Below are 13,062 nucleotides of genomic sequence, written 5' to 3'. Positions count from 1 at the left end.
CTTAGAACTGTGTGTGTTGTGTCCTTCTAATAGGTTGACTAGCATTCCTCATTCTAGACTGGGGTTTCTACTGTATATAAATGAACATGTGTTTCTCATTTACCTTTTTTTTTTTTTTTAAGATTTATTTATTTATTTGAAAGGTAGAGATACAGAGAGAGAAGGAAAGGGAGAGAGAGAGAGATCTTCCATCTGCTGGTTCACTCCCCAAATGGCCACAAAATCTGGGGTGTGGCCAGATTTTGGAAGCCAGGAGCACTTCTGGGTCTCCCACATGGTTGCAGAGGCTCAGGTACTTGGGCCATCTTCTGCTGAATTGAAAGTGGAGCAGGGGCCAGCACTGTGGTGCAGTAGGTCAATACCCTGGCCTGAAGTGCCAGCATCCCGTATGGGCTCTGGTTTTGATCCTGGCCACTCCTCTTCTGATCCAGCTCTCTGCTGTGGCCTGGTATGGCAGTAGAGGATGGCCCAGGTCCTTGGGCCCCTGCACCCATGTGGGAGACCAGGAGGAAGCTCCTGGCTCCTGGCTTCGGATCACCTCAGCTCCGGCCATTGCGGCCATCTGGGGAGTAAACCAGCAGAGGGAAGACCTCTCTCTATCTCTCTCTGACTATGCCTGTCTCTGTAACTCTTTCAAATAAATAAAATAAATCTTTAAAAAAACAAAAAAGAAAGAAAGAAAGTGGAGCAGCCAGGATTCCATCCAGCTCCCAAATGGGATGCCGGCACTGCAGGTGTAGGCTTAACCTACTACACACAGCACCAGCCCCCCTCATTTATCTTTTAAAGACAACTTTTTTGGGCTCAGTTTCTGCTTCCTGGAAGAAGAGTTGAAATGGTAATGAGATGTTTCTTAGGGGTATCAGTTTCAGTTGTCCTCCAAAGAGCCTGCTTCCCCTTATTGCCACCAGATACTCTTCATTTTAGAATCTGTTATCCTCAAGAAATTTCCCCTTTTAGACTGATTTTTAGGTTCTCAAATTTTTAATATTATTTTTACTTCTCTAAGATAAAGATTTAGTGATCTTTATAATGATATTTTTATATGATTTAATTTTTTTATTTATTTGAAAAGTAGAGTTACACACGCAGAGGAAGAGAGAGAGAGAGACAGAGATCTTCTATCCACTGGTTCATTTCCCAAATGACTGCAACAGCCTGGGGCTGGGTACAGGGGCCCAAGTACTTGGGCCATCCTCCACTGCTTTCCCAGGCACATGAACAGGGAACTGGATTGGCGGTGGAGCAGCCAGGACTGGAACCCATAACCATGTGAGATGCCGGCATCACAGGCAGTGGTTAACCCGCTATGCTACAGTGCTGGCCCCGATCTGGTATAATTTATAAAATACCTCTGCAGAGGGAAAAAAATTTAAACTAAATCTCTGTGAAAAATTGGTGAACCTTTGGGGCCTATCCCCCCTCCCTCATAACATATCTTCTTCCACTTTTTGTTTTTTGAAAGTCAAAGTTAGAGAGGGAGGGAGAAACACAGAGAGAGCGCTTCATCCTGGTGTCCCATGAGGGTGCCAGTGGCCCAAACACTTGGACTGTCTTCTGCTGCTTTCCCAGGAGTATTAGCATGGAGCTGAATCAGAAGTAGAACAGCCCAAACTTGAACTGGAGCCCATATGTGACTCCAGTGTTGCAAGCAGTGACTTTACCTTGCTATGCCACAACACTGGCCCCTTCCACCTTCTATAAATAACATACATTTTAAAAATGGAAATTTCTCAACTTAATTTGTCAAATATTTAAAATTATGCAATATTCCTCAGTATATTAGAGAAAAATGAGTTGTTATGCTTCCCAGGGCCCCTCCAGATGAATTCGAAATGTGCCACACTGCCTCTATTTAGTTGGAACTATCTCCAGACAACTTTCCAAATTTGGCAAAACTATGTCCAGTTATCTTGGTTGGATATAATAACATTAACAGAAATTAATTCTATTCCTACAGGGCTTTTTAATATCGTAAATACTTTATAGTAACCTGCCTAAATAAAAGTGCTAAAATTTTACAACATGAAATAAACATCTGCTAATTCATTTATACTTACATAGATATAAGGGTCTATAAAAACGTGAATGCCATTTCCTTTTAAGTCAGAAATAAAACTTTTATGCTTTTCATCAATTACTGAGTTGTAGCATCCCCTTGTGGGATTTAACTGCATGAAAACTTAACAGAAGCTTTATCTACCTTCAGGATGTCAAGCATATTCTTTTTAGATCTGATATTAGCAAAGAATTAGAATAATTATCAGTATTGTAATTCTGTTGTTTTAAAGACTTAATTTGCTTTTCTTTTACAAATAATGTCTATTAGTATTTGTATATTAGGTTTTCTAAAAACTGATACTTGGTGGTTCCAGTTTATTTTCAAATCATAACATGATGATTGAATTACCTTCTCCCTCTTAGCACTTGAGTTTTTTTTTTTTTTTAAGATTTATTTTATTTATTTGAAAGACAGAGTTACAGAGAGAGGTAGAGACAGAGAGAGGTCTTCCATCTGCTGGTTCACTTCCCAGATGGCCGCAACGGCCAGAGCTGAGCTGATCCGAAGCCAGGATGCCAGGAGCTTCTTCCAGGTCTCCCATGTGGGTGCAGGGGCCCAAGGACTTGGGCTATATTCTACTGCTTTCCCAGGCCATAGCAGAGAGCTGGATTGGGAATGGAACAGCCAGGTCTCAAATTGGTACCTATATGGGATGCTGGGACCAGAACCGGCGCTTCAGGCCAGGGCTTTAACCTGTTGTGCCACAACACCTGCCCCAGCAGTTGAGTTTCTTAGTAATGAATGTGTGTTTTATACTGATGCTTCTGTCAAATGTTAGGATTACATTTTAGTGTTTATGTTAACTGGTTTTTACTTTAACTTATGTAGATATGGAGTAGGTAATATACTCATATGAGTAGGTAATATACTCATGGTTCATGGGCCTAAAGATAGACTTCTGTCTCCTGTCCTATCCCCCCAAATGCTTAGTTTCCCACTTATGAGGCACTTCTATTTTTAAATCTCCAAAAAATATTTTATGTATATACAGGCAAATGCATATCTTTCCCTTTTGTATGAATAGACAAATGCTGTAGCCCATTCTTCACCTTGCTTTTTACACTTAACAATATAGTAGAACATCAGTAAATAAACACTTTCTGACTCTTGATAGTGCATAAGAGTGTAGACTCTGGAACCAAACTGCCTTGGTTCAGATCCCATCATTAGCATTAACTGCCTGTGTGACCTTGGATAAGGTACTCAAACTATTTATAAGGTTTCTTTGGCATAAAATGGGGTTGAGAGAATACCTACCTCCTAAAATTAAGAGAATAAAATGAGTTCATGTAACGTAAGCTCCATAACTCATGCTATTATTGTGGGAATTTTTAATTTTGTGAGGTTCAAATAGTAGATAAATAATTAGTATTTTTTCTAACGTAAGCACTTTATACATAATTTAAAGCTAGATTAGTATTTTGCCTGTAATGATTTGGTTTTCTAGTTTATTAATTTTGGCACCTTTGCCTTGAGCATTTTCTTGTCATTTTTTCAATACATCAAATATTAGAGCTGCCTCTGAGTGGTTATTTTCCAGTTATGTAGCATTATGTACAAATAAATGTAACTTTGGTTTGTCTACCTCAGTTGTAATTTACCAGGTTTTATGGTTAAAATATTTTGCGAATGCTGACTTTTTTTCTATAAAGGGCTGTCCAGACTGCTGAGAGCATGAAGATTGCTTAGATTGCCCTTATGCCGCTCTCTGAATGGAAAAAAAATACATGTAGAGCAGCTGAATGCTATTTTCAGTTAATTTCTCTTTATTGCCTGTTTGTTATTCTTTCAAATTGAACTACTTCACTCAAAAATTGAAGAGAATATGTTAGAAAAAAGTGGGGCTTTGTTGTTGCTGTTGTTGCTGCTTCCCTGGACCTTTGGAATTCTACATATCCCCTATTTAACAAATCTTGAGGCTTTTTCTTTAGCTGTAATTTCTAAAGCATTACCTAAGTCACAAGAATCCTTCAGATGGCTTATTGAGCCTTTGTAATAATGTTTTCAAAGAATAATCACTTCATATAGTTATACAAATAATCGTTATTTGTCCATAGTTATTCATATATTCAAATGATGTTATACATATACCAATGTTATACATACATGAACATTTTACTTAGTATTGCTATGTGCCAAGCTCTTTATTTATACAGCCTCTTTAAAGCTATTGTTAAGGATTGCCTTAGTAAGATACTACTAATACTTGTTTTTTAACAGAAACAAGCACAGAGAGATTGAGTGACTTGCCCAAGGTCACACAGCTGGAATTTGATCTAAACTTTTTTACTTCAAAATGTATGCAACTGGGGACCAGCGCTGTGCCTGTGGTGCTGGCATCTCATATGGGCTCTGGTTTGTGTCCTGGCTGCTCCTCTTCAGATCCAGCTCTCTGCTATAGCCTGGGAAAGCAGTGGAAGATGGCCCAAATGCTTGATTCCCTGCACCTGCGTGGGAGACCTGGCGGAAGCTCCTGGTTCCTGGCTTTGAATTGGCTCAGTTCTGGCCCTTTTTTTTTTTTTTTTTTTTTTTTAGTTCTGGCCCTTTGAAGAGTGAACCAGCAGATAGAAGACATTTCTCTTTCTGTCTGTAGCCTTTCTCTCTGTCTTTCCCTCTCTACCTCTCAAAATCTTTTGAAAAAATATTGTATAACTAATCAGTGTACTATAATACATTTTTAATGTACTTTTGAATATGTTTAAAACTCATAAGTTATGAGAATGTATTTGAGTGCCTCTTATAAAAAAAAATCACTTAATAGAAAACCAGAGTAGTCTCTAGTCATTTAATAATTATTCTTCCTGGGCCAGCCTTGTGTAATGCGTTAAGCGGCTGCCTGCAATACCAGCATCCTGACTTCTCCGCTTTCAATCCGATGCTCTGGGAAAGCAGCGGAAGATGGCCTATGTGCCTGGGCCCCGCCACCCATGTGGGAGACCAGGATAGAGTTCCAGGATCCTGGCTTCCACCTGGCCCACCTCTGGCCATGGTGGCCTTTTAGGAAGTCAACCAATGGATGCAAGATAATCTCTAATTCTGCCTTTCAAATAAATCTTTTTAAAAAATAATAAGTCTTTTCAAAGGATGAGCAACTCTATGACATATTCTAAAGTTTTTTATTTTTTTTTTCAAGTAGGCAGAGATGGAATATTTTGTCTGTAGGGGTTTTGTCATCCAGCCAAGGAAAACCTAAGAGGAAAAGTTTTAAAATGTTACAAGAGTGAGCCCTTCTGAAGTTCCTGAGCATCTGAAGTCATACCCCCACTAATTTGCAGACAAGGAAAATAAAATAGCCCTCTGAGTAAAATTATTCTTATTTGTAGGAAAAATAAGAGGGTTTTTTTGGTTTTGTATTTGTGTTTTAAGGATTCATTTTATTTGAAAGGCAGAGTTATGGGGAGAGGGAGAGAGACAAAGATCTTCCATCTGCTGGTTCACTCCAGAAGTGGCCACAATAGCTCAGGCTGGGCCAGGCCGGAGCCCAGAGCTTCTTCTGGGTCTCCCATGTTGGTGCAGGGGCCCAAGCACTTGGGCCATCTTCTGCTACTTTCCCAAGTGCATTCGCAGGGAGCTGGATTGGAAGTGGACTGTAGAGTTTGGAGTAGAATGTGGAAATACTGTTTATGGTGGGTAAGTACAGTCCCAGAAGGAGCGGAGCTGGTTGTCACTGAATTCACAGTGATACAAGTAATGCTATTCTGTTGTGCATGGAAAACTCAAGTTATAAAATAGAAGGGGAAGATCAATCTAGAATAATAATAAAAAAAAGGATTTCAAACAGGCAGACATGGGCACAAACCATCCAAGCATAATTGCAGGGGCAGGGGCTTCTGGTCCAGAGCATTATTATTTTTTTGGTAAGACTTGAAAGATTTTTTTTTTTTAAGATTTTATTTATTTATTTGACAGGTAGAGTTACAGACAGTGAGAGAGACACAGAGAGAGAAAGGTCTTCCTTCCATTGGTTCACTCCCCAAATGGCCACAATGGCTGGAGCTGCACCGATCCGAAGCCAGGAGCCAGGTGCCTCTTCCTGGTCTCCCACGCAGGTGCAGGGGCCCAAGCACTTGGGCCATCCTCCACTGCTATCCTAGGCCGTAGCAGAGAGCTGGACTGGGAGAGGAGCAACCGGGACTAGAACCAGCACCCATATGGGATGCCGGCGCTGCAGGTGGAGGATTAACCCAGTGTGCCACAGCGCCAACCCTAAGACTTGAAAGATTTTTAACATCACTTGAATCTCTTTGTACTTTCTGATAATTTGCCTTTTAAAATAGTTTACCAGGGGCTGGGGCTGTGGTGCAGCGGGTTAATGCCCTGGCCTGAAGTGCCAGCATCCCATATGGGCGCCAGTTCGCGTCTTGACTGCTCCTCTTCCGATCCAGCTCTCTGCTATGGCCTGGGAAAGCAGTAGAATATGGCCCAAGTCCTTGGGCCCCTGCACCCATGTGGGAGACCTGGAAGAAGCTTCTGGCTCCTGGCTTCGGAGCAACTCAGCTCTGGCCATTGTGGTCATTTGGGGAGTGAATCAGCGGAATGGAAGACCTCTCTCTCTCTCTCTGGCTCTACCTCTTTCTGTAACTCTGTCTTTCAAATAAATAAAATTCTTAAAAAAATAAATAAATAAAATAGTTTACCAACAGGTGGAAAATACTATAGTTGAGAAAAGGGATGTAGATAGAAACACTATGGCAAATTGTGATAACTGTTGAGGCCAAATCATGAGTACATGGAAGTATGGTGAGAGTTTTGACCATTACTGTTGTCACTCATCCTACTTGTATGAATGAACAGCCCGTAGTAAAATATGTTGGTTGCCACAAAAAAGCAGGTGTCTGTGCCATCTGTCTATTGCATTTCTTTCATTAATTCTTTAGTAATTAGCTTTCTACTTTAAGTATTATCAGACTTTGTACTCAGTCATTGCAATTCAGGTTTACTTTTAGATGTGCTGATAAAACTAGGTGTTTGAATTTGCAAGGCTGAAGAATATAACCTGTATTGTGGAAAATTGACCAAAGTAATGTCTTTGGTAGGATATTTGGTGATTTAGTTCACTGGACTTCCCGTAGAGGCTTTGTATTAGTCTGTTTATCATTATTTTAAAATAAATACCCAAGAGGACCTTCTTGGGAAGGAAAAGGTTAATTTCAGATTACAGTTTGGAGGCTCCAGCTCAGGATCCATTGACCCAAAGGGCCTAGACAGAACTTGAACTTAAAATAACCAACCTTCTTGGAAGAATCACCCTCCAAGGGCATGTCCTCAAGTGACCCAAACATGTCCCACCAGGCCCACCTCCTAGCTGCCACAGTTAGATCAAGTCTTCACCCTTACTCCATTAACCTTTAACATTAAGACATCAGAACTGAAATATTTGCATGTTTTGGGGAGACAAGTCCTACTGTATGCATAGTAGGCTTGTTTGCAATTATTTCATTGACCCTATCTTTAAATCACTGTTTCTTCAGTCAGAGAGCAAAAGGTCTGAAGACTGATGTTCTAAGACAGGTATTCTTCAGGGGGTGACATAGTTTCTATATTTCTTCTCCCTGTATTACCATTTCTTTGTCTTTTAAAGTTTTGTTTTGGTAATTTTCTAGTTCCCTTTTCTGTCTTTATCATACCATTCTCAACACTAACAAATATTTCATTAAGCCCTCCTGCTTTTAAAAATTTACTTTGGTCATAAAAAAATTATATAAACAAGTTAGTCTGTTGGGGAGGCCATAGCTGATAAATAGACATATAAAATCAAACTCACCGAGTTTCTTTTATAAAAAGCATTTCAGCTGATAAGTGAGGAGGAATGATAGAATTACAGCCATTTTTTAAGTGATAAATTATGAGATATCTGTAAATTGCTTTATAGTAATAAGCAGGAATGAGTTGGGAGAATGAGAGAAGGTGAGGCTGAAACAAGATTAGTTTTTGTGATAATTGTTGAAGCTAGATGGTAGATACAGAAGATTTCAGTATACTGCTGTATTTTGTGTCGATTTTTGCATATCCACGATAAAAAGTTTTTTCCAAAAATGGTTAGGTTTCTGATATGAGTCCTGTAAACTTCTGATTTCTAAACGTTTCTCTGTCTTGGTATTTAAAGTTGCCTCTGTTTTTGCATATAACAATTTTTGCCCTTTTCTAAAATTCATGTAAACCAGGTTTCTCCAAGTAAAGACATTTTCAGTTTAATTAACTAGTAAAAGCTTGTTGGGTTTTTAACTGTTAAACCCTTTATTTTTTTCTGAAATTGGAAGATATTCAAATTTTATTTAACCCCCTTGAGATCTTTTTATATTATCTACATTCATTTCGTAGATTAAAAATCTATTTGTAGCTTACTGGTTCAATATATAATAATATTCAACCTTGGAAGTAGCTGGCTACTTATGAAATGTCTTAACTTTAAATACCAAGTTTACTTTTTTGGATTAGTTTTTTGTCTTGTGGGGTTTTTTTGTTTGTTTTGGTTTTCATTTTCACAGCTCAGCTGTTTACTTACCTTATTGGTTGTAGACTCCTTACTATCTATCACATGTAATTGATTCTGTTTTTACTTTAGGTACTTGCTACAACCAAGAGAAAATGGAAACAAGACGTCTAAAACCGATGACCTGGGGTCTCTTCGATTAAATATATGCTATACAGAAGACTATGTGCTTCCTTCAGAGTACTATGGTCCTTTGAAAACTTTGCTGCTAAAATCGCCAGATGTTCAGGTACTTTAAAAATGTTTTAATATGAAAAGGCTAAAATAATTCTGTAAGTGATAAATATTTTAGAATATCAAGTTTTAGTAAAACTATATATTTTTGTACTGATGCCAATGTGTGCTCCAAATTCCATCTCTGATACAATTTTGAAAATTAAATATTATATTAATAATATAGTTAATATAATTATAAAATAGGTTGGTGACTGAACATTTAGTAATGTTTCCTTGATTTTGTGCTTGCTTGTTTTCTACCTTTCTGTTTTCTAGCCAATATCTGCCTCAGCTGCTTACATTTTGGGTGAAATATGTAGAGACAAAAATGATGCCGTCTTGCCCCTTGTCCGACTGCTGCTTCATCATGATAAACTTGTTCCTTTTGCCACTGCAGTGGCTGAATTAGACTTGAAGGATACACAGTAAGCATTACATTGTATTAAAAGTTCCTTATGGATTGTTGAAATTGGACTTTCATTTACAAAATTGTTTTTGTATTCTGAGTTTTTCTATGTTAATCAGGCTTACTGTATAGTAGGCTGAAAAGAACTGCTTAGTAAATAACAAAAGACAGTTTTTTAAGTCATCAAACAGGGCCAACCAACTGTAAGGATAACAATGAAGGATTTTGTTTATTTATTCAGTAACTTAATTGTTACTATTATTAATCTTTACTTCTAAGTGAAATGATTATAGTATAGTAAGAAATTACTGGTAAGATGGTAAGAAATTACTAAATTTGTACTAAATATAGTACAAATATAAAACAGCAAGGCAGAAGTTGATCTTTCCCCTTACCCTTTATGTAGCACCCTTATATGCATATGTATGACATTATATTATGAAAGCAATTAAGTGGCTTCCTGGTCCCATCATTTTCTTTTTTTGTTTTTAAGATTTATTTATTTGATAACCAGAGTTACAGAAAGGCAGAGAGAGAGAGAGAGAGAGAGAGAGAGAGAGAGAGAAAGGTCTTCCATCCGCTTCTTCATTCCCCAGATGACCACAACGGCTGGAGCTGGGCCGATCTGAAGCCGAGAGCCAGGAGCTTCTTCCTGGTCTCCCATGTGGGTACATGGTCCCAAGGACCTGGGCTATCTTCTACTGCTTTTGCAGGCCATAGCAGAGAACTGGATGGAAAGTGGAGCTGCTGGGACTTGAACTGGTACCCATGTGGGATGCTGGCACTGCAGGTGTCAGATTTACCTGCTACGCCACAGCCCCAGCCCCAGCCCTAGCCCCTCCTGTCATTTTCTAACACTGTTATTTTATTCATTCTCTCTCTCCATCTCCCTTCTGTGGGTTCATAATTTTTTTTTACTGATTTTTGCATGTTTTCATTAGTTTTGGTCAATTCCAAAAGCCTAATGGCAGCAAGCATTAGATGATAAGAAATTACTAAATTTGTAGATATGACCAAATTTGGTTTTACAGGGTTTTTTTTATATTTTTTTCACTATGCTTGATTTCATGTATTTCTATTTCTGTTTCAGAGATGCAAATACAATTTTTAGAGGAAATTCTTTGGCTACCCGGTGTTTGGATGAGATGATGAAAATAGTGGGAGGGCACTACCTGAAAGTAACATTAAAACCTATTCTAGATGAGGTACAAAATATACCTAAAATGATAGTTTGTGGTCTTAATATGGCAGTCTCTTTTAACATGTGATCTGTTGATGGAAATGACATTCTTCCTGTGTTTCCAAAATAATAAGGCTGAACACTTTAAACTATTTACTTTTTTATCAGTAGATTTTAAAATTTTTTCTTAAGATTGATATATTTGAAAGGCGGAGTTACAGAGAGGGAGAGGCAGAGGTAGCGAGAGGTCTTCTACCCGCTGGTTCACTCCCCAAACGGCTGGAAAGGCTGGGGCTGTGCCAGCCTGAAGCCAGGAGTCTGGAGCTTCTTCTGGGTCTGTCGCGTGGATGCAAGGGCCCAAGGACTTGGGCCATCTTCTGCTTTCCCCAAGTGCCTTAGCAGGGAGCTGGATCAGAAGTGGAGCAGCCAGGACTCAAACTGGCCGCCCATATGGAATGCCTGCACCACAGCTAGTGGCTTAACCCACTACACCTTAGTGCTGACCTCTATCAGCAGATTTTTTTACTCAAATGGCACATTATAATATAATCTACAGTTATTTGTTACTGGATTTCAGTTTTAGCTAGAGTTTCAAATAAGTGAGAAATATTTTAAAATGTTGTTCTTTAGAAAAACTATACATTGTATATATCATTTTAATTTTCATAATTTTTATAATATTTTGTTAAATGTATGAAAGAGCATAAACTGAAATTCATTTATTTTCTAGATATGTGAATCCTCAAAATCGTGTGAAATTGATCCTATTAAATTGAAAGAGGGAGATAATGTAGAAAATAATAAAGTAAGTCTTTGTTATATTTACAACTGCATTAACATTGGTATTAATGGTATATGTGTCTCTCACTTGTGTTATAATAATGCTACATGGAAGGAAACTGCTGTTTCTTATAGCCTTTACTGATAGCAGCATTTCCTAGGACTAGTTATTAGAATATTTCCTCAGTAGTTTCCTTTATTTTTGCTCTTGGTTGTCTTTTTGGCTCTAATAATAAATAGTAGATTTAGGCTGTGTCTAATTGTAACTGCCATGCTAGCCATTCCTGTGGGGTCAAACTGATTCAGGTTAACTGACACAATATTTTTAGTCGCTCTAGGAAACCAGTGATTGTGTTAGGATCTCAGATGTTTATTGTAGTAGATAACACTGTCACAGTGTATTTGTGCCTGCATACCTTGGGTTATATCCCTTTACCATTTTGTTTTTACTTCTTGTGAAGTTGATTCATATATTTGCTATGTCTACCAAGTCTAAATTTAATTTATTAAATAGGTGACAATATAAATTGTCCTCTCACGATGTTTGGAGAAGGAAAGCAGGGTTTTAGAATACTAGATAGTGACTCTAAAATAATTTCATTTTCATTATATGCTTTTTCATAAGGCTATTTTATGATTTATGAAATTCAAAATGTTAATGTTTATCTTTTTTTAAATTTTGTAGGAGAATCTGCGCTACTATGTAGACAAATTATTCAGTACAATTGTAAAATCAAGTATGAGCTGCCCCACTGTAATGTGTGATATCTTTTATTCTCTAAGGCAAATGGCTGCTCAAAGATTTCCTAGTAAGTACCCGGTTTTACTAAAAAATGCCATTTATTTGTCTGTATTTTATTTTTATAGAAACTAGATATTTGATTTGCGTGAACTATTTAAGGCTATGGGTGTTTTTCAGGATGATTCTTTGAAAGATCTGATTTAATTTTCTTATAATCTCAAAACAGAGTCCATTTTATTTCAATATAATGGCAACTTTATACGAAGAGCAAATCAAGAAAGACAAAAATTTAGAACTTTAACATTTATATAAATAAACATGCTGGATGCTTATGAAATTTAAATATAAATACCCTTGTTACTTGTTCCAACTATATATTCCAGTTGCATTCATTCAGGTAGTGAGAATCTTTTGTTCCATACAGTTGATTAGATTTGACAATTTTAAAGTGCTGCGGTTTGGATTGTGGAGAGGTTGTGAACAAAAATGGTTTTAAAACTTTAGAGGCTTCTTTGTTGTAATCAGTATCCACTGAAGTTTGAGGCACATGTGTCAATAACTTGCTTGGTTTAATTTTTGCAAAGAGTGTGTCAAAGTGCTGCTTGGAAACATTTCACTCAGACAGGAGTTGCCGTCTCTGTCAATATTTGGAATTCCTCTGATTCTAATGCATCTTTAATGAAATAAACTTGCAATAGCTGTCTTTCCAGATCTTCCTTTAATGGGCAGGAGTGGGGAGGAATAAGGCAGTTACCTAAATCATGGGTTTTACCTAGCTATGTGAAACTAAGTTTACTTCTGTAACTATCTGAAGAGATTTTGCTATTTTATCATGTTATTTTAAGAGTGTGCACATATATATGTAGTTTCGGCCCCTTTGCTTATTTTACCGTCAGTTCTAAACTGGTGGAGCTGAGCTGTCCAACTTACCTGTAGGTAAATTCAGGTCAAGATATCTTTGCTAGTTATAGTAAAAATACAAACATTTAATTTCAAATATGAATATTAAATCTCGTCTTTATAAGAAAAATAAGGCAAGCAAAGACATTAACATGGAAAGATAAATATTGATTGAAATTATATTTTAAATGGTGAATTAGATTGGGATTGGTAAATAGGTTCCACACTAGCCTTCATCATCTCCTGCTGTCATCTTGACAACGTTACATGAGACAGCTACTCT

The 13,062-nt window shown here is 37.6% G+C and overlaps 1 protein-coding gene across 2 annotated transcripts in view; it reads left to right on the top strand.

The window, feature by feature from the left end:
• The window catches only part of RASA2 (RAS p21 protein activator 2), a 138,215-nt gene that overhangs the window by 82,054 nt on the left and 43,099 nt on the right, over positions 1-13,062 (top strand). For both annotated transcript variants that reach the window (XM_062213941.1, XM_062213934.1), the window contains exons 10-14: positions 8,628-8,784; positions 9,048-9,196; positions 10,268-10,382; positions 11,088-11,162; positions 11,823-11,946. In XM_062213941.1, coding sequence (XP_062069925.1) covers positions 8,628-8,784; positions 9,048-9,196; positions 10,268-10,382; positions 11,088-11,162; positions 11,823-11,946 — 620 coding nt within the window. The remainder of the gene's footprint in view (positions 1-8,627; positions 8,785-9,047; positions 9,197-10,267; positions 10,383-11,087; positions 11,163-11,822; positions 11,947-13,062) is intronic.

This window comes from Lepus europaeus, chromosome 2 (assembly GCF_033115175.1).
Source record: "Lepus europaeus isolate LE1 chromosome 2, mLepTim1.pri, whole genome shotgun sequence".
NCBI lineage: Eukaryota > Metazoa > Chordata > Mammalia > Lagomorpha > Leporidae > Lepus > Lepus europaeus.
The sequence above is the reverse complement of the archived record's forward strand: the minus strand, read 5'-3'. Positions and strand labels throughout refer to the sequence as shown.